At 39.0% G+C, this 22,612-nt stretch overlaps 1 protein-coding gene across 2 annotated transcripts in view; it reads left to right on the top strand.

The window, feature by feature from the left end:
* The window catches only part of dsg2.1 (desmoglein 2, tandem duplicate 1), a 45,814-nt gene that overhangs the window by 1,244 nt on the left and 21,958 nt on the right, over positions 1-22,612 (top strand). For both annotated transcript variants that reach the window (XM_034180363.1, XM_034180362.1), the window contains exons 2-7: positions 7,089-7,208; positions 9,666-9,824; positions 13,404-13,545; positions 17,953-18,113; positions 18,913-19,047; positions 20,923-21,108. In XM_034180363.1, the coding sequence (XP_034036254.1) occupies positions 7,089-7,208; positions 9,666-9,824; positions 13,404-13,545; positions 17,953-18,113; positions 18,913-19,047; positions 20,923-21,108 (903 nt within the window). The remainder of the gene's footprint in view (positions 1-7,088; positions 7,209-9,665; positions 9,825-13,403; positions 13,546-17,952; positions 18,114-18,912; positions 19,048-20,922; positions 21,109-22,612) is intronic.

Here is a 22,612-nt window from a genome sequence, read left to right as displayed (position 1 = left end):
TAATTATCTTGCATGTTCATATTTCAGCTACTGATTGCAGTCATGTTTGTTGAATTTTTTCTTTCTTTTTTTTTTTTTTCAATTGTTCACTGTTGTGCCTGTTGCAGTAATGTCACAACAGGCAGTAATGAAAAATGATCAAAATACCTAAACAATTCTAAAAACGAAAGTGAATATTAACTTCTGGGTCTTGAAGATCATTGCGATAATGGGCTTTTACTTTTTAAATAAGTGACATAAAGCAAATTACTCAGTGCTAGAGGTGGGCGATACCGGGAATTTTGGTATTGATCTGATACCAAGTAAATACAGGCCCAGTATTGCCGATATCGATACCGATACGATACTTTTTCATATTTAAGCTTCATAGAGCCAAAGTGTCCAAAAAACCTAGGATAGAATTTTGCCAAACATTGTACACGACAACAAAATACTTTATTATCACAATCAACATTTTTGTTTAAAAAAATATCACTCAACACAACTTAAAACAAAATCTCCTGAGGTAGAGGGCTGACAAACCACAATACAAGAGTGTGCTGCTCCATGTTGTGTGACACAGTGCAGTGCTACTCTTACAGACAGAGAGTAGACTTTGATGAATCTGCATGCACAGCAGTCAGTGCGTGCGGGAGAGAAAAAAAGCTTGAGTATCGATCTTTTTACACAAGGATCGTTCAATATCGATACCAGCGTTGGTATTGATTTTATCGATATTAGGATCAATACGCCCATCTCTACTCAGTGTAATTTGCAGGTGTAATTCAAACAATTTGCAAGACTAAATGGAACGAATATTTAATTTGTTCCATTCTGCGATATGACTGTATATTTCATGCATTGAAATCGCGCAGTGTGTTCCGCGCACGAAACCATTGCAGCATGTATTTTTTTATATTTTGTAACCACATCGTACAGCTGCTCGCACTGTGTTCCCGCGTGGACGACACCATCGCACCGGGATCGTTCACGCCTGCCTGTCGGGTCGATGTTTTCATGGTTCGTACATACGAGCTGTTCTGCCATGAGTCACCCTGATAGCTATGGATTCATACTATGTCTGAAGGGGCCCCGAGGGTTGGATTTTCTAAATACCATATTTTTTTGTAGTGTGAAGTTTGAATATCGTAATCATGGTGTATGACGCCTGCAATTTTAGTACATTTAGGTTGTATATTTTGTTAGAATTATTTATTTACAGTTGCTACAATAGCACATTAAATGTCACTTTGTGACATATAACAAACCAAACACCTTCAACATCAAACAAACAAAATGACAATTGTGATTATTTTGCATGGTAATATCATCACTTCTTTGCTTTTACAGTTTGACAGATTATTCAGATTTAAGATTAACTGTTGAAAATAATAATAATCGTGGTTTATATTCCAACTTGTATAAAGGAATTAAGGAATGCATTGAGGAATTAACAGAATTTTGTATATATATATATATATATCACATCAGGGTGAATGTCAGGCATTATTTGTAAAGCGCTTTGAGCGTCTGATGCAGATGGAAAAGCTCTATATAAATGCAGTCCATTTACACTCGTAGAGTGTAACCCATGTTTATACAAGTTTAATACCAGTTCAGTGACATGCATGTTTCTGGGTCCTCTTCCTTTGAGATCAAGCTGTGCCTGGGAAGAGCTTATGGAGTCATGAGGTTGCTGGCTATGCCAATATATTTGCAGTTGAAGGAAGGTCCAAGTCTTTAGGGTCCTGGTGCTACCTGTCTTGATGTATAGTTGTGAGACTTGGACACTAACCAGGGAACTAAGGTGATGACTGGATGTCTTTGGTATTAGGGGTCTTTGGAGGATCCTTCGGTGCTGCTGAAATGACTTTGTATCAAATGAGCAGTTACTAAGAGAAACTAATATGAGGAGTATCACTTGCATTATAAGGGAGTGTCAGCTTCAACATTTTTGGCCATGTTGCCAAAATGTGCCTGATCCAGCACACACATGCTGGAGTGTTGAAGACACCAGTAATTGTTGAAGGCCAAGGGGATGCCCACATTTCACCTGGCTGTGGCAGATAGATGGTTATTTTCAAGATGTGGGAATGAACTGGTTGCCTGTCTGGGTGGTTGCCATCCACAACCCAATGTGATACTATGGTTGTCATGGACCAACGCATGCTCTCAGACTTGATAAATGTTGTTTGCCAGTTAATGCCTAATTTGGTTAGACTATCACTGAAATTTACTGTGATAATTTTGACCAAGAAATTTCAGGCTTTTCTTAGGAGTGTCATGGTCTGTGGAGCCAGTCTGCTCTGTGAAAGCCTGATGCTGTCAGATCTTAGAAGCTAAGCAGTGTGGATCCTGGTTAGTACTTGGAAGGGGGACTTCAGAAGAATTTTCGACTTACTTGAGCAAAACGATGACAGAAAAAGTGTTCCGCTTGCTTCCACACTGGCGGCAACCATTTGCAAAACAGTGTTCCAAATCTGACCTCTGGGAGACAGCTGCCTGATTGGTCTGTTGAGCAAGAGAGCTGCTCAACAACGCTCAATGATTGGTCCGTTGAGCTCTCGACTTGCTTAACATCACTCAACCATTGGTCGGCATAGGTACCGCGCTGCTCGGCCGCTTGGGAGCAAGACAGGAAGGTCATCCGGTGTAAAACAAATCCCACTTTGGCTCTGTACTTCAGAAAAACAGCGGCAGCCGAATGACAGACTCAGACTCCAGTTTTACCTGAAGCTGTGTGAGAGACTCAGCAGTGGTTTGAACTGTCTGGGCGCACCTTAACCTTTAATGTCAGAATAATAAAAGCTCTCTTCGAAACGTTTCTGAGACAAAGCTGAATAGATCCTGCGGTTGGAGAATTTTTGTGCTCAGGCAGGTTTTGATGACTCATTATCTCAATTTTCTGTACAAGACATGAGGCATTTGTTTCTCACAAAGCTCAAGTCATGCCTGTTCTAACACCCTACCATGCCTGTGCACTGTGTGAACAGAGGATCTCAAAGGAGTGGAAGGGTGGTGTCTGCAACTCCTCCTCACACAACTAGAGTGCATACCAGTACAGGGAATTCTTTTATTGTGAGTACTTTGAGAGGCACAGGTGTGGTGCTATAAACTTGTCACAAAGTTCAGGTCAGGTGGAGCTGCTTGGAGCATAGTTGGCTGTGCTATGCCACTCCCACTTTAGAGGACAAAGTGGCCCGGATTGATCATCAACATATTGGTTTCAGCTCAGTGAGACATCTCTTGATCACAGTCACATTGACGATTACACAATCTGCACATGTGTAGCCACTTTGCTGTGTGCCAGCCTCATCCCATCAGATCTTGGAAGCAAAGCAGTGTGGGGCCTGGTTAGTACTTGGATGGGAGACCTCTTCTGGACACTAGGGGCTGTGTGTGTTTCTTCTTGAGTGGCATCAGGAAGGGCATATGGCGTAAAACCTGTGCCAAATATCGATACGGTCAGGGGTGGTGGCCAAGTGGTTAGTGTGCTTGGTTTCAGTGCAGAGGTTCCCAATTCAAAGCCCACCCCTGCCACATTTCTCCATGTAATGTGGAGTTTCGTCAGGAAGGGCATCTGGCATAAAACTTGTACCAATTCAACTTGCAGGTCCACTGTAAATTTTCTGTGGCGAGTGCAAAAAACCTACCAAGTGGAAGGTGTGGGTCTATAACACAGAGATGAACAGCCAGATGACCTGTGGGTATCCTCTTGGCCTTCTCCAGTTACTAGGATCATCAGCACATGAACAAAGAAATGCCAGACATGGCCAAAATGTCAACGCTGATGATCCCTCACCAAAGTTTCAAAGAAACCTCCTACCAAAGGCATCCACTCATTGCCTTAAGACAATGGTTAGTGTCTCACAACCACACAGTAAGACAGGCAGCACCAAGACCCTGACAACTTGGACCTTTGTAAATATAACAGCATTGCCAAACACCCAGTGACCCCATGACTCCATAATATAAAATATTATAATATAATATAGGCCAAGGTGTGCAAGATGAAACCTTGCTCATTTGACAAACAATAGGGCAACTTATATGTTGTGTGTATTTGGTGTCCTGTAAATGAATTGAGTTGAATAGAATTGAGTTAATATAATCACATACAATACATTATACTCATACGTGTTGCCATAACATTTAAATTTCACCATCTGACTCATCTTTATTCATATTTTTCTATATCTTCACCAAAGTTCATATGAATCTAATGTCAATTTCGTAACTCCCCTATTAGTTTTTTTTTTTTTTTTTTTTTTAGCTCAGGCAATCAAAATACAGCCATCGGGTATTGCAAAGACTTTGCGTCTGTCTGTCCGTTTGTTTGTCTGTGCTCAGCATAAGTCCAGTCCTACTACTGCCAGGGTCTTCAAATTCACAGGAAACATTAAATTTATTTGATTCAATTTATTTAGTTTATATAGCACCAAATCATAATAAAGCTGCCTCAAGGCACATCACACAAGTAAGATCTAACCTGACAAACCCCTAGAGCAAGCACACAGCCTACAGTGGTAAGGAAAAACTCCTTCTGATGATACTGAGGAAGAAACCTGAAGTAGACCAGACACAGAGGGGTGACCCACTGCTTTGGCCATTCTAACAGTTACAAGATTTTGCAAAGTTTCACAAAATAGAACATAACACAGCAAAAGATGAATTTGATGAGAAGTCTATGTTGGTGTCCAGTCCACAGGCATGGGTCATCCATGATGCCATCCAGTGGGCCTGTTCCCGTGACAGAGTCCGTTCCGCATTCCACGTTAGTTTGAGACATTCTTGGGACACAGACCTTGGACAAGTTCAAAGATGGCTCAGCTTGCCTTATGTTGGGAGGTCAAAAGGTTACATTCTGCTTCCAATTTTTATGCTATGAGTCATGCAAATCTTTTTTTTTTTTTTGTAGGGGGGGGTGACAGCCAATCAGAGTCGAAAGGCACTGTGACATCGCTGGCTGGTCTCTTTCTGGCTGCTAATTCAACATGGCGAAATATGCTCCCAAACTGCTGCGTTTCTGTGTAAATCTAACATGTTTCTTATATATTATGTAAAAGGGGAGGTGATGGTCTAGTGGATAAAGTGTTGGGCTTGAGACCAGAGGATCCTCGGTTCAAGTCCCAGACTGACCGGGAAATCACTAAGGGCCCTTAATCCCCTAGTTGCTCCAGGTGTGTAGTGGGCGCCTTGCATGGCAGCACCCTCACATCGGGTGAATGTGAGGCATTATTGTAAAGCGCTTTCAGCATCTGATGCAGATGGAAAAGAGCGATATAAATGCAGTCCATTTAAACTAGTGAGAAATAAACATTTCTAAAACTGAAAACATTATTTTTGTAACCTGATAACACCTCTGCAGTGTTTGATGAGACATCCCACAGAAATCAGCATTCACACGTGAAATCAGCATTAAACGGTGAAAGGTAGCTATCGTTCTTTTGAAAAGCTCATGTATGTGCAAACGCATGCCCTCCTGCAGATGCTGTTAAAAAATAAATAACATTTTTTATGATTGATTGATTGATTGAATTTATTCTTCAACATAAACATACAGATGTGAATATATCAATGATACACAGATAACACAATGAAGTATAAATGCTTATTTCCATTGTGGTCTGTGACAGAATAGAAGGGCTTGATTGGATGTGTACAAATTGTGCATAAAACTATAGGATTTTAATAGTTAAGGTGAATAATAACAAATGTTTCATTTTATATATATATATATATATATATATATATATATATATATATATATATATATATATATATATATATATATATATAAAATGAAACATTTGTTATTATTATACATATATATATACTAGCTGGGATACCCGGCACTGCCCGGGTTAACCTGTTTTAGACATAAGCCAAATGCCAATCATTTTAATCAAAACAGTTGCACATTTGTTTTTGTAATGCTGATGTCTTATAAATATAATGGCTAATAGGCTAAAGTTTGTCCAGCAGAACTATAAAAGGTGGACTTCCCAAACTAAGTGGAAATACTTGGTTAAAAGACAAACACATTTGAAGTCCTTCATGCAGACTTTGTTTTGCAAACAAATGTATAACAAAATTACACACAAAAGGTAGGTAACAGTAAATGTAAATATCAGTGAATCAAAATTGAGGTAGTGGTGTATTTCAGTGTTTTTACTTTGCAATTTTACAAACAAAATTAATGTATTCAGATAGGAAGGCAAACTGGGTTGTACAAGACAATCAGGTGCCTTAACAGTTGAGAACATAAGGTAGCTGAAGGAAGGGATTAAATAAAAAGAGATGGCCAACACATATACAGGGCTGGAAATTTGAAACTGCCTGGTCATACCCACAGCTGGCTATTTTGGGGGTAATTTTCAGTTCAACTTTTTAAAAAATGGTAACAGTTTGTTCCTGATGATAGCTAGCTAGCTAGCTAGCTAGCTAGCTAGATAGTTAGATAGCTAGATAGCTAGATAGCTAGATAGATAGATAGCTAGATAGCTAGATAGATAGATAGATAGTTTATCCTGGACAGACAGACGTAGCCCTTTATACACACACACACATATAAATATATACATATATATATATATATATATATATATATATATATATATAGTTTGCACAGGGTTACCAATTAAACACCTCTATTATATTATAAACAAGACAATACTCATACAGCCAAGGGTATTTTAGCATTGTATTATATTTATAAGATAAGAAAAGACCCAGTGGGTTACATTTTAACAGAATACATAATATCATTCCAACTTTTTAACACAGAACTTGGTAAGATTAGACCTTACTCATGTGAAGTGCCTTGAGGCAGTGTTGTGCTTTAGTGCTATATAAATACAATTAATTGAATTGAATTAACTTGAAACTTTTAAATGTTGGAGGAGAAAATTAGACATTGGTTAAATAGATAGGTAGGACATACAAAGTGAAACACTGGATGAACTGGTTTTCCAGGTTGGATCCCCCTGATGCACAATGATTGAACCTCTACGTGGAAGGCATCTTCCATCCCATGATTAAACATCACCTATTGTGCAGTTCCCTTGTCATAGATTAACCTGATGACATTTATTGTTTTCTGACTCCAGATTGTTGGGGTAAAAGCAAGCTTTTTGGGCTATCTGACAAGAATAAGAAGAGACTGGGTTGTGCCTCCTAAAACACTGAAGGAAAACTATGACTACACTCAACTGGATTCTATTGCCAAGGTGAGACATCGTTCTTTAGCTCTCTTTGACTCTGATCCTCATTCATTCAACATGAAACAATTTAAAAAGCAGATTTTGTCTGTAGACAATCTTATTAAATTATTAACCTTAATTTAACTTGATAAAAGCTCACTGAGATCAAAACCTCTTTTGCACGGGTGACCTGAAAGGCAGCAGCACACATCATAAGGAAGTTAACAACATAAAGATAACGTTAAAATAAAGGTAGATTAAAAAAAAAACAGAAAAAACAGATAAAACAATCAGTTTTGTCAGTAGCAATATATAATCTTATTCATTGTATTATTTACAGACAGCATTGACAGTTTCATTATAGGAATTAACCTGAGCACCCTGAAAGAAATGTCTTTTTATAATCATTATGTCTAGGGCTGCAAATATTGCAATTAGGCTGTGGTAAATATATGGCATTGTAATGCTACAGTCAAGCCCAAATGTATTTGCACAGTGGCACATTGTTTTATTTTTTTATTTTTTCGTCCGCCAACGAAGTTGGGCAGAGGTTATGTTTTCACCTCTGTCTGTTCATTTGTCTGTTTGTGAATGGCCTGGAGCTCACAGTTTTTCAGATATCATTAAATTTTTACTAAAGATTCATATCTTGATAGGCAAGAACTGATTCAATTTTCAAGGTCATAGGACAAAGGTCAATGTCAAGAAAATTCTTGGAAAATTGGAAAAATCCATATCTTTTAAAACATTGAATGAATTTTCAGAAATTCATAACTGTCAAAAAAAGATCAAATTTCTTTCATATTTGAGAGATTTATGTAGGATGGTATCCTTTATAGACTGACAAAGTTTGATCCAGATCTGATCCAGATTACATATTTTGTGGCCATTTAAATTTAACATTGAAAACCCCATTTAATGTATATTTTATTTACATTATATCTTAATCAAATATGCCCACCCCGCGACCTGATCTCGGATAAGCGGTTGGAGTTGACAAATATCCCTAAATCAGTCACATTTTGTGATGTGTTTTCATAATGTTACAATTCCTGCTGAGTGGGCCCAACATGACCATTAGAAAGATTAGACTTTAGTATGTATATGAATCTGAAAGTAACCAGTGTTTAATTTATGATTTCCTACATATGCTGTGAAGGCTGGTGGAACCTGTTTGCCTCCTCTTTATGATCTATATTGCCGCACACAGACTTTGAACACTGATTTAAAACCTGTATTTGGCTCCCCCTTGTGCCGAAATACAGATAATTCTGCTCTTTGCTTGAAGTTTTTCTAAATTTTAAAATGTCACATGCTTATGATTAAGTGTATTAAGTGTAATGATAACCCTCACAGGCACCCAACCAGTGTCACCCCGCATTTTGTGTTCTCGTCATAAAATGATTTTGTGCTCCCATCATGAAACAGGTGCATGAACCATAGATTAATTTACTTTTCGTGATGTCTTCATGAACTGGCACGAGACTGGGTTGGTATAAGAAGACGCTGAATGCAGAAATATTTTTATTATAGCACTACACACTACACAAATACACTACACAAACACAGTATATATACTGATGCCTCACAACAAGAAGATTGTGGGATCACTTCCCGGCCTTTCTGTGTGGAGTTTGCATGTTCTCCCCGTGTCTGTGTGGGTTTCCTTGGGGTGCTCCGGTTTCCTCCCACAATGTAAAACGTGTTTATTTAGGGTCCGCTCCTTTCTCTGCCCCTGACCAAGGCAGCGTTTCTAAATCTGGAGTTGGTTCCCGGGTGCCGGACTGTGGCTGCCCACTGATCCTAGTGGTTGGATTGTGTCTAACTGTAATTAGGATGGGTTAAATGCAGAGAACAAATTGCAATGTATGTATATATGTATATGTACAATTACAGTAAAAGGCTTAGTATTATACTATTATTTCAACTGCTACTACTATTGATAATAATATTATTAATTATAATAACAAAAACAATAATAATAATAGCTATGATATTTCTGCAAGCACAGATTTCATAAATATTCAGATATCAATAATACAAATAATAATAATAATAATTAGGGATAGATTATTGGACCGATAATCAGGCAATTGCCGGGTCAATTACCTATCGGTCAATTACCTATCGGTCGATAACCTATTGGTTGATTATCTATTGGTCGATTATCAGCCCAGCTGATAATTAGCCCTGCCAATGGGATAGACCGATTATCAACTCGGCGAGTTATCGGGCTATACATGTATATTCCACCTTTCAAGATACACAAGGACTCTTTACTCAAAGTCTCCTTTATATATATATATATATTCACTTTTAGAAACATTATAATGTTATACACTGTTTTGTACAGTTGAATAAAGCTTTTTTTTTTTTCTCCTTTTCAGCTTTTCTCCTTTTCAGCTGTAAATGTGTCTCTTTCTTGGTAGAGTAAAAATAAGATTTGTCAAACTGCTTTGCCACTTCACATTTTCTGTTTTTCAGATTCGGTCAGATTTTGATGATGGCCAAGGGAATCTACAGTACTCGCTGGAAGGGATAGGAACAAGTATGTATCCCTTCCATGTATTTGTGGTCGACCCAAGGACTGGAGAGATTCGTGTAACCAAAGTCCTTGACAGGGAGGAAATTGCTATGTACAATGTAAGTGGCGTAGATAACAGTTTCCACCTGATGCAATATTAGTCTGTTATATTATCTGTTGTGTTAGTTTAGGAGTCAGCATCACTTAACACTTTTTTGACAAGACGTTTGTTTATTTAAGATGTTTAGTCAGCTTATTCCATTGGAATACATTTTCCTTGGCTTTAAAAAATACTAGTTATGCAATTTCTTAACACAATAGAGCACATGCAAGAACCATACATCAAAACAGATTCTGTCAAAAATGGCATTTGACTAAACAGTGCTTCCTCATTCACCAATTTTCTCATATCTTAAATTTTTCATACGGTGCAACCACAAAGTATTTACAGCACTTCAGTTTTTCCACATTTTGTTACATTACAGCCTTATTCCAAAATGGACGAAATTAATGTTTTTCCTTAAAATTGTACACACAATACCCCCTAATGACAATGTGGAATAACTATTTATTTAGATTATTGCAAATTCATTCAGAGTAATTAAAAAAACCCTAAGAAATCATGTATACGTAAGTATTCACAGCCTTTGCCATGAAGCTCAGAATTGAGCTCAGGTGCATCCTGTTTCCACTGATCATCCTTGAGATGTTTCTACAGCTTAGTTGGAATCCACCTGAGGTACATTCAGTTGATTGGGCATGATTTGGAATGACAAACCTGTCTACATATAAGGTCCCACAGTTGACAGTGCATGTCATAGCACAAACAAGTGCTGTAAAGGGGAAACCTGCCAAAAGTTAGTTGTGCCAAGCTTGTGACATCATATTCAAGAAGACTTGAGGCTGTAATGTCTATGAAAGGTGCTTCAACAAAGTATTAAGCAAAGGCTGTGAAGACTTATTTACATGTGATTTCTTTTTTTTTTCTTCTTTTTTTTATAAATTTGCAAAAACTTTGAAAAAAACTTTTTCTTGTTGTCATTATGGGGTGTTGTGAGTAGAATTTTTTAGGGGGGAAAATGAAATTATTCCATTTTGGAATAAGGCTGTAACATAACATGTGGAAAATGTGAAGAGCTGTAAATACACTCAACAAAAATATAAACGCAACACTTTTGGTTTTGCTCCCATTTTGTATGAGATGAACTCAAACATCTAAAACTTTTTCCACATACACAATATCACCATTTCCCTCAAATATTGTTCACAAACCAGTCTAAATCTGTGATAGTGAGCACTTCTCCTTTGCTGAGATAATCCATCCCACCTCACAGGTGTGCCATATCAAGATGCTGATTAGACACCATGATTAGTGCACAGGTGTGCCTTAGACTGCCCACAATAAAAGGCCACTCTGAAAGGTGCAGTTTTGTTTTATTGGGGGGGGATACCAGTCAGTATCTGGTGTGATCACCATTTGCCTCATGCAGTGCAACACATCTCCTTCACATAGAGTTGATCAGGTTGTCAATTGTGGCCTGTGGAATGTTGGTCCACTCCTCTTCAATGGCTGTGCGAAGTTGCTGGATATTGGCAGGAACTGGTACACGCTGTCATATATGCCGGTCCAGAGCATTCCAAACATGCTCAATGGGTGACATGTCCGGTGAGTATGCCGGCCCTGCAAAAACTGGGACGTTTTCAGCCTCAGGATCTCATCACGGTATCTCTGTGCATTCAAAATGCCAACAATAAAATGCACCTGTGTTCTTCGTCCATAACAGACGCCTGCCCATACCATAACCCCACCGCCACCATGGGCCACTCGATCAACAACATTGACATCAGAAAACCGCTCATCCACACGACGCCACACACGCTGTCTGCCATCTGCCCTGAACAGTGTGAACCGGGATTCATCCATGAAGAGAACCCCTCTCCAACATGCCAAACGGCAGCGAATGTGAGCATTTGCCCACTCAAGTCGGTTACGACGACGAACTGGAGTCAGGTCGAGACCCCGATGAGGACGACGAGCATGGAGACGAGCTTCCCTGAGACGGTTTCTGACAGTTTGTGCAGAAATTCTTTGGTTATGCAAACTGATTGTTTCAGCAGCTGTCCGAGTGGCTGGTCTCAGACGATCTTAGAGGTGAACATGCTGGATGTGGAGGTCCTGGGCTGGTGTGGTTACACGTGGTCTGCAGTTGTGAGGCTGGTTGGATGTACTGCCAAATTCTCTGAAACGTCTTTGGAGACGGCTTATGGTAGAGAAATGAACATTCAATACACGAGCAACAGCTCTGGTTGACATTCCTGCTGTCAGCATGTCAATTGCACGCTCCCTCAAATCTTGCGACATCTGTGGCATTGTGCTGTGTGATAAAACTGCACCTTTCAGAGTGGCCTTTTATTGTGGACAGTCTAAGGCACACCTGTGCACTAATCATGGTGTCTAATCAGCATCTTGATATGGCACACCTGTGAGGTGGGATGGATTATCTCAGCAAAGGAGAAGTGCTCACTATCACAGATTTAGACTGGTTTGTGAACAATATTTGAGGGAAATGGTGATATTGTGTATGTGGAAAAGTTTTAGATCTTTGAGTTCATCTCATACAAAATGGGAGCAAAACCAAAAGTGTTGCATTTATATTTTTGTTGAGTGTACTTTCCAGACGCACTGTGTATGAAAATCTCTTAGTGACTCAAGCAAAATGCACAGGCTGATCAAAAATTAGCAGGTACTTATGGTCACCCTCATTCACCCACTGTTATGAATAAAATTAAATAAAAAATTGAAACTGAAATAAATATTTTTTATTAATGTATATGTATACAACAGCCTACGAGTATTGTGTTTTTTTTTAATGCTATATAAAATACAAGTCCATATTTTATGGCTTTAACTTAATTACAGACTTCCATATCTGCATGTGTGACAGCAGGGTGCAAGTCTTCAATTGCTAATGTTTCTTTTTTGACAAAGCTGTTTCTCTTCAGCGTCTGATTCATGTTCTGATGGGACAGCTCTGACATACACGCATACTGTAAGACATGGAGAATTATTTGATATTCTTGGGCCGTTATTTATGTTAATTCTCCATTATTATGAACATTCATTGATTACACAGAATTTATGTAGTTATTTCAATGTACAAGTGATTGCTGAATCTGGCATAACACACTTGCTCAAGCATATATATATATATATATATATATATATATGAAAAATAAGCACAAGAGAAATTTGAGTCATTTTGAAAAATGTTCTTGCATGGGGCTAATTAATTCGAACCACCATCATCTTGAGTGTATAATGAGGATGACTAATTAGGTTAATGAACATAACCACTTTAGTTTTATTATATGTAGACCTGAATATTGGCAGTTTAATGTACACATCTTACCATTTTTGCAGGGAGTAATCTTATACCTGACCTTTCTGCCACCTGTTAGAAATGTCTGTGCTTGTTGCCAGGATTAATGTTATCAGTACTTACAATGATGTAAATTGTTAGCAGGTGTAGTTGAATTAATACGCATCTTGGATTAATTTTTTCCCCCAGTTTCTTTCACTTCCAAGGCCTGCTTATAGTTTGCCTATAAAAAGTACATAATGTATTTATTTTATGAAAACATCCATGCCACTGATAGAGATGATAAAGCTATGCTGTGCATATCTCTTCCCATTTCAGCTGTCGGGTGTTGCTACATACCGCAATGGTACGCTAGCAGAGAGAAACATTGACCTCAGAGTCAAGGTTTTAGACGAAAATGACAACCCTCCAGTGTTTAGTATCATGAAGCCTGCAGAAGTGCCAGAGTTGAGCCCTGAAGGTTGGTCTTTCTGCTTTCATGTATCATTATTACAAATGTCCAACCTAATATTAGCACAGCACTGTGACTTTAAATTAGGGAATTACCCTGTTGTGCCTGTTGATTTGCGGACGTTCATGTTGGTTATACGGTCACAAATTGAGCTTACCTCGTTGAATGGTATGTTCCAGCTTTCACCTCATGAAATATTATTTGTTTTATATAATGGCTAAAATAGATCCTTGTCATTTCATATATTAATTTACAAACAACAGAAAAGGGACTTAGATTTTGGTTCATCACTGCACTGACTTTGTGTACTTCCAAAAAAAAAAGACTTCCTCACTCCAGCATAAAATCATGTCAGAAATTTGTCCAGCTTTTGTGCATCACACTGCTGCTCTGACATGAACAATCCAACACGAACTTTAAATAGGAGTCCAAAAATAATTCCGACGATGAAGTCCGCGATGCCATGTACCGACTTCCAAAAAAACTATACCTCTTCAGTGCAGTGAAAAAATTCACGTCAGAAATTAGTTTAGCTTTTCATTCTAACTTCCTCCTAACAGCTCTTCATGTCTCCAGATGGCTTACAGAGCAGTGGATTTGTTTACTGTGTGTGTGTGTGTGTGTGTGTGTGTGTGTGTGTGTGTGTGTGTGTGTGTGTGTGTGTGTGTGTGTGTGTGTGTGTGTGTGTGTGTGTGTGTGTGTGTGTGTGTGTGTGTGTGTTAGAAGAATTTGCACAGTCAATTAGCTCCTTCAAATCGTTGTTCATCAGCAAAACAAACTCTGTATGTTTAGCTCAACACCGCCCCCACTAGTGGGCAGGGTTCGCAGTGTGCAATGGTACCAAATGTATGGAACCAAACTGCACTCTAAATGCAACGCAACACAAATGGGAGGAATAATCCATGTCACATGACATACAAAGCACCGATCAAATGACAAGGATCCACTCAGCCATTATATAAAAAGTTATATTGAACAACTAGACTTAAATTTGGACCTCACAGCTGTCATATTATCACTTTATCTTGGGATTTTCAGCCTACATAGAAGGCCTAATATATAAATAATTTCAGTGTGTGCATCTGTTCTTTGTGTCAAACCGGTTACATTCAGTCTGCTGTCCGTAAAGTGATTCAAACTGAAATTTAAAGGGACGCCACCTCTAAAATCTTTGTTTTCAGCCCCCTGGCATTGCTTCTGTTTTGATGATATTTAAGAAATATCACAATGACAAAACAGAATACACATTCTGTTCTGTCATTCTGTTTTTGTTTATCCTCATGATGAGGATCAGTACATCCAAATATGATGCCATGGTCTTCTGTGAGGACACAGTGGATTATTCCCTCTGGGTCAGGCATTGCCCCATGTGGAGGTGAGGCTCTCAATGTGCAAATTGACTTACACACCTATCCTCAACTGCTCCCTCACATCAAAAACAGCCAGCTGATGTGCTTTGGAATTTTGGTGAAGATGCCCTGGTTGGCTTCCAAGGGAGATCTTCCAGGCACTTCTGATTGGGAGGAATCCCTAGGGAAGAACGTCTTTGGATGCTGGAGGACACACTCGCTTGGGAACTACTCAGGATCCGCCATTAAGCATTAGAGGACTTTGTTGAGGATATGAAAGTAGGCTGAGTTACTGCCACCGTGACTGGGACAGAGATAAGCAGCAAAAAGTGAATGAATGAGCGAGCATTCTGTTTTAAATTCTGTTTTAAAGCCAATGAGCCAATGATTATTTGCGTTTTGAGAGTGATAACCAGGAAGAGTGCAGGGAAATTTTAAAAGAAATTAGGTGTAATTTGCATGAGGACAGAATTTTAATTGACCCACAATCAGTTACTCAAGCTTTTAAATACTAATAAAGCGACAGGGCCAGACGATATGTCTGCTTTTCTTTTAAAAACATTTGCAGAGGAGCTCACTCCAGCTTGGCATCAACTTTTCCAGCTCTCTATTGATACTTATTCAGTACCTGAGCTATGGAAGAGATCAGTTATCATTCCAGTCCCCAAGAAATCATGCCCCCAAGTGAATAATGATTTTCAGCCAGTGACCCTAACCTCTAATGTAATGAAAGCATTGGAGAAACTGTTAATTCAGGAGCTGACTGCAGAGGCGGAGCCACACTTGGATCAGTATACGTTTGCGTACAAAAGGAAGCATGAACTTGGTTTTAAAGCATCTTGAGAGTTCCTCTGCATATGCCAAATTAGTTTTTATTGATTTTAGTTCTGCTTTTAACTGTATCCGGTCACATATCCTTCTTCAAAAAATGATTCAGCTGAATGTGAACCCTTTTTTAATTAAGTGGTATCACTATTTTCTGACAAACAGGTCACAATAGGTGAAGGTCAATTCTGTCTGCTCTGATATTGCATTAAGTAACACTGGTGCCCCTCAGGGCTGTGTTAGTTCACCTTTTTTATTTACACTGTATACCAAAGACTGCGTCAGCTATCAGCCAAACCAGTATGTTATTAAATTTTCAGATGACACTGTAATACTCAATCTGCTAAACACTAGTACTAATTCATGTTGTCACAAATCTGGAGTGGACAGGTTTGTGAACTGGTGTGATGTCCATCAATTGCAGATTAATACTAATAAAACAGTGGAGCTGTTGGTGGACCCTCGGGCTGTTGGAGACCGTAGTGTGGTCACCATACATGGACGTAACATTGAGCAGGTGGATTTAAAATGTCACATGCTTATGAATAAGTGTATCCATTCATTCTTTCATTGTCTCTCCCCACTTAATCCAAATAAGGGTGACGGGGAGCCTGGAGCCTGGAACAGCAATCACTGGCCAAGAGACAGGGTAAAGGGGTAAAATATCGGTGCAGCATCTGCAGTGATGCGGTCGCTGTATTAGACCGTTGTGCTGAAGAGAGAGCTGAGTAGGGGGGCAAAGCTCTCGATTTACCGATCAATCTACATTCCGATCCTCACCTATGGTCATGAGATTTGGCTCATGACCGAAAGAACGAGATCGCGAGTACAAGCTGCTGAGATGAGTTTCCTTCGCAGGGTGGCTGGGCGCTCCCTTAGAGATAGGGTGAGGAGCTCGGTCACTCGGGAGGAGCTCGGAGTCGAGCTGCTGCTCCTCCATGTCGAAAGGAGCCAGTTGAGGTGGCTCGGGCATCTTTTCTGGATGCCCCCTGGATGTCTCGCTGGAGAGGTGTTCTGGGCACGTCCCATCGGGAGGAAGCCCCATGGAAGACCCAGGACACACTGGAGGGACTATGTCTCTCGGCTGGCTTGGGAACGCCTTGGGGTTCCCCCGGAGGAGCTGGGGGAGGTGTGTGTAGATCAGGAGGTCTGGGCGGCTTTGCTTGAGCTGCTGCCCCCCCGACCTGACTCCGGATAAAGCGTAAGAAAATGGATGGATGGATGGATGGATGGATGGATGGATGGATGGATGGATGATGGATGGATGGATGGATGGATGGATGGATGGATGGATGGATGGATGGATGGATGGATGGATGGATGGATGGATGGATGGATGGATGGATGGATGGATGGATGGATGGATTGGTATAAATATTTGGGGGTTTACATCGATAACAACTTAAGATGGCACATGCAAGTGTCAAGCGTTTGTGCCCGAATCCACCAGCGCATGCACTTTCTTCGTCGACTCCGACTGTTTGGTGTATGTAGGAATATTGTGTTGATTTTCTACAGAGCAACGATTGAGTCCATGTTACGGTATGGTATTACTAGCTGGTTTGTATTTTAACGGTTAAATCAAAAACTCAAATATTAAATCTGATTAAGATAGCTGGCAAAATCGTATGGTGGTACCTGTAACTCCCCAAGAGTTGTTTGAACAGGCAGTTCTCAGATGTGCTGACAACATTTTAACAGATGCGTCTCATGTAGTGCACTCTTACTTAACTCAGGAAGGAGGTACAGGGTTCCTCTTTGTAAATATAATTGATATAAACATTCATTAATTCCATTATCAGTGAAGCTCATAAATCAGCAGATAGTTCAGGGAAGATAGCATAAGGTTATGTATTGTGGAATTTGCACAAAGATGTTAATAATGTTGCGTATTTATATTTTAACCTTTGACTTACTATGTTGTTGTTTTGTTGTATGGGTGCTATGTACTGGATGTGTTGTTGTGTAGCAGACCCTGTCCAAGGCAAATTTCTCCTTAGGGAGATAAATAAAGACACTTTGACTTTGACTTTGAAATAAAAAAATGATAATAATAATAATAATGTCATGGGGTTTAAAAATGGAGGTTGACTTTTCACTGTTTTATTTAAAAAAAAATGGTTAAATGGAGACACAAACATAATTTATGAAGGACAATAAGTTTCGTTGAAGTGATGGGAGTCCAGATTTGCTGTTTTTCAGGAATTCAAGTGATGTTGAAGTGGTGATGCTGTTCTTACAGGGACCTTTGTCATGATGGTTAGTGCTACCGATGCAGATGAGCCTGGGAACATCAACTCCAAAATCCGTTACAAGCTTCTGATGGATTCACCTGATGCGGACATGTTCGAGATGGATGAGGATGGAAGCATCTACGTCAGAAGGTCCACACTGGACAGAGAGGTGTGGCTTACACCAACACACAAGTAACACAACAGTGATTTTATGAAATTACACTATACACACTCGTGATATTGTTGGTGATCTGTAACACTCAGTCTGTCGCGTATAATCTTGAGTTGAAAGTGAGACAGTTGGTGCAAAGGGGGCATAGTTAATAACTTAAATAGCAACAATAGCAGTATTTTTTAAATCCAGTATCAGATTGTAATCTGTCATTAAGAGAGGTTTTATTTTGGTAAATTAACTTATCTGCATGCAAACTGCCAGTCACCATAGCTCCCTGAGGTGAAACAATGAAGCAGTAAGGTGAAGTTTTATATTTTTCCATGTGTTTATTTTTATGTTGTTTGTTGGTTTCCAGTTCCATTTTGTTGTGTGTACATGCAGAGTACATGTACAATGTGAACCCACCTGTGTACGGTGTGTCTAAACTAAAACTAAATAGCAGGGAAACTATGACTTTAGTCCTGTTTGTTTTTTTGTTGTTTGTTTGTTTGTTTAATTGTTTGTTTGTTTGGTCTATTGCGCAATCACTTTCTGCTGCTTCATGATAACAGTGTACCAACACTGCACCTGGCTACACCTTATTAGACAAACATACCTATGGGCACTCAGACAGAATTGCACAATCTGTGCAACTGTGCGACACTAAATTTGAATATTTTACTATCACTGCTTTCTTCTATAGTTTATAAACCTATTGGCTTTACTCATCTTGAAAAACCCACATGTTTTCTGTAGATCCCCCATGCGATATGTGAAACAAACTATTTGAAGAGTGTTTTCTGACTTTTTTCAGACAAAGGATCAGTACGTTCTGACAGTAGAAGGTCAAGACTTAAACGGCAGCCCAGAAGGAAACAAGGGAACTGGCACCGTAACCATTAATCTCAAAGATGTGAACGACAACCCCCCTACTCTGGAAAAAGAAGAGGTAATTTTCATGCATGAGTGCGCATGAGTGCATGCATGTGTGTAGTGACTACTTCTTTTTACCTGCACCAACAAAGTTGAGTGGAGGTGATGTTTTCACCCCTGTTTGTTTGATTGATTGTTTGTGAACACCCTGTAACCCACAATTTTTCATATATCATTATTACATTTTACAGAGGATTCATATCCTGATAGACAAGAACTGATTCAATTTTCAAGGTCATAAGTCAAAGGTCAAAGCTAGGAAGAATCTTGGACAATTGGAAAAAATCCTTATCTTTAACATTGAACAAATTTTCCAAAATTCAAATTTCTTTCATATTTGTGAGCATTATGTAGGATGGTATCTTTTATAGACTGACAAAGGATGATCTGGATCTGATCCGGATTACAGATTTTGCAGCTTTAGGGGGCACCAGATTTCTTGGGGGGGGGGGGGGGGGTTAAGGAATGGGTATAGAGAACTGGTTCTTTTCGAGAATCATTAAGAAATTATTCAATCCAACAACATTGATAGCCTTTTTACTTAACGATTCCCTTATCGGTCCTTCAGAGCGGCCATTGTTTTTGAGGGTGTTTTATCTGGAAAATTAGCATTTTTTTACGTTGATTGCAGACCCTGCAGCGGGTCTGTAATCAACCACTTCTACAGCGGCTGTTCTTGAAGCTTGAAGCAATGAAGCAGTGCTCTGACCCACTGCTTCGTTGGTTTATTGCTTTGCTGCTTTTCAGAAGTGGCAAGTCCGCTTCTTAACCCCTCTCAGAGCCATTTAAAAATGTCAATTGTGAGTCACTTTTGTGTGGATTAAAGTCCTTAACTGGGACTCTTGTCTTGTTACAGTCAAGAAATGAGAATCGTCCTCCGTTCCGTTGGCACAGCTCCAAAAGCTGCGCCACTCTCTGCCGAGTCAAGTTAGAGTCTGGCTGGAATTAATAACTTCAAAGCAAATCACCGTTTTAAATCAAATGACACCTCTTTCCAAATGTGAAACACAGACAACAAACTACGACAGACTAAAGCATTGTTTTCCTCCCAAAAAGAGACGCCCTGCATTCTTTATGAATTACATTGATGTTGGCGTGCAGTGCAGCCGGCTGCAAGAGCTCAGAGGTATGGAGTGACATTCATGCCATTAATGTCTGAAAGGAAATGCTTTCAAGGAAAACTACAGATTTTGTTTATTTTTATTTATGTCCAGAGATCAAGGATCCAGTGACCAATTTCATATTTATTTGCTTTAAGACTCAATAAAATGTTGTTGACATAGAAAACCTGTAAAGCGTACTTTTAGTACACAGAAAATTCACAGGAGGTATTGATAAGGGAATCAGTAAGGAATCGGATCGATAAGCGGAATCAATAATGACATTGATATCGATTAAAATCTTATCAATACCCATCCCTATGTTAAAATGTTAAAAACACTCAGAGATGTTTAAATGTTTTAAAAAAGATGTTTTAAATATGACAAAAGGTAAAAATAGAAGAATAGAAAATTCTTTAAAAACACATTTAAATTGTTTGAAAAGGGCGTAAAATGTGTGAAAGAATAGAAAGTTCTTTAAAAACACGTTTAAAATGTTTACAAAGGCTGTAAAATGTGTAAATGCATAGACAGTTCCTTAAAACGCACAGATACATTTAAAATGTGTTTAAGATGTGTAAAAGAATCAAAAAGAAACACACGAAGATGTTGAAATTGTGTGTATGTGTGTCATGGGAGCGGGTGGGGGTGCAGCGATTCATTTGTTCTCTCGGGGGGGCTCACTGTCCCACACTTTGAAAACCCTGAAGTAAAGTGTTACCAATGTCCTCTGAGTCTGTACTTGGGCACTGTTAATGTTATCTCATCGTAGTTTTTTTTTTTTTTTGCAGTATGAGGCCAGCATCGAGGAGAATCAGGAACATGTGGAAGTGATGAGACTCAAATCATTTGACTTGGACCAAAAGGGTACAGCTAACTGGGAAGCTGTGTATGAAATTGTCACAGGCAATGAGGCCGGACACTTCAGCATCACTACAGACCCCATCACCAATGAAGGCATCCTCATGCTTGACAAGGTACTGAGCAATCAACATAGCAGTGCCGGCTCAAATATACTGTAAGCTGGGATCTAATCATTGATGTCAAATTCTTCCTTAGGTCTGTGGTTAGTTCACACACCTGTGCGACAACTACACTGGTACACATTTACTACTGAGATATCAGAAGATGGCCACTTTGGATGCTCAAGTTTCAAAATTTCCATTTAAGAGCCCTTAACTTCTAGACCTTCTTGAAAACATCACACCTATTGATTGTTTAGCTTACTGACTGCTCACGATTATCTGACTAAAAATTATCCATTATGAATCCAAAATTGATTTTAAAGTAATAGATATGATTACATCAATACACAAACCGCTGAAATGATCCAAATGTACTGTGGACTGGGTGATGGATCGATTATAACATTATTCATTGGTTGAATTGTCTTTTTTCATTCCTTGGTTCTCTGTCTTCAAACTCTTGCAAAAGTTCAAATGCGGTTAGTGGCTTGGTTTCAGTTCAGAAGGGTCCCAGTTCAAATCCCACCCCTGCCACATTTCTCCATGCAGGAAGGGCATCCGGCAATTTGTTGTGGCAACCCCGAGTGCAAAACAAGGGAGCAGCTGAAATAAACACATTTAATAGTAGCAGGCAGTGTAACACATAAATGTACCCGTTTGAACTTCACTTTCACAATTAGTTAATAGTACCATGCCAGTTCAGAACGGAAAAGTTATACTGCTATAACTGGAATCGATAGTTTCACCTGTGTTTTATCAATGCTGCGCTTTGTGCTACTAGTATGTTGCACTGCCCCAGGGAAGAAAAAAGGTAAGTAGAGGCAGCACCAATGTGTTGCATGTAAGCAATGCCAACTTTAGTTTATTCTAGTTTATCATGGAAAATGAATGCTTTTATTAAACAGTGATTTTTTGCATCACATCATATTTAATTTAATTACTTTGAATCAAGTTTGTCTGTAATAAAAACAAATATGGAACCTCAATCATTCATAGACCTTTTATCAAGATACGTATCATGTCATTTTTGAATGAAGTCATTCACAACTGTAGTATTTAAGAGTATATGTGATCAATTCAAATTCAAAAGGTGCACATACACTACACCATTTTTTATGCAAACTCAAGACTGCAGCAGAGGTTTTGTACAAATTTCTTCTTTCAAGACCAGATGGTGGAATTTCATATATTGTGAAAGAATTCATGCAGCCCTCAATGGACACGGCTGATATTTAATGGTGGGTCAAGACAATATGAGAATATTAAAAATCACCTTTGCAAGGTAAACTTATTTGTGCAAAGTCATTGCGGTCAAGTCAATGTATTTACAGGACCTGTTTTGTATGATAACATATAAAAATAAAGCACAATTGTACATGTTCCCAGGAATTTCCACGCTCATGTGCAACATTAGAATGAGGGTTTGGGTTAATTTTTATTTATTTATTTATTTTTTACAGAAAGTCCACCATATTGTTTTTGGTGTTTCCATCACTTATTGCCATCTGATGAATAT

The sequence above is a fragment of the Thalassophryne amazonica genome, chromosome 10 (genome assembly GCF_902500255.1).
Source record: "Thalassophryne amazonica chromosome 10, fThaAma1.1, whole genome shotgun sequence".
NCBI classification, from domain to species: Eukaryota; Metazoa; Chordata; class Actinopteri; order Batrachoidiformes; family Batrachoididae; genus Thalassophryne; species Thalassophryne amazonica.
The sequence above is the reverse complement of the archived record's forward strand: the minus strand, read 5'-3'. Positions and strand labels throughout refer to the sequence as shown.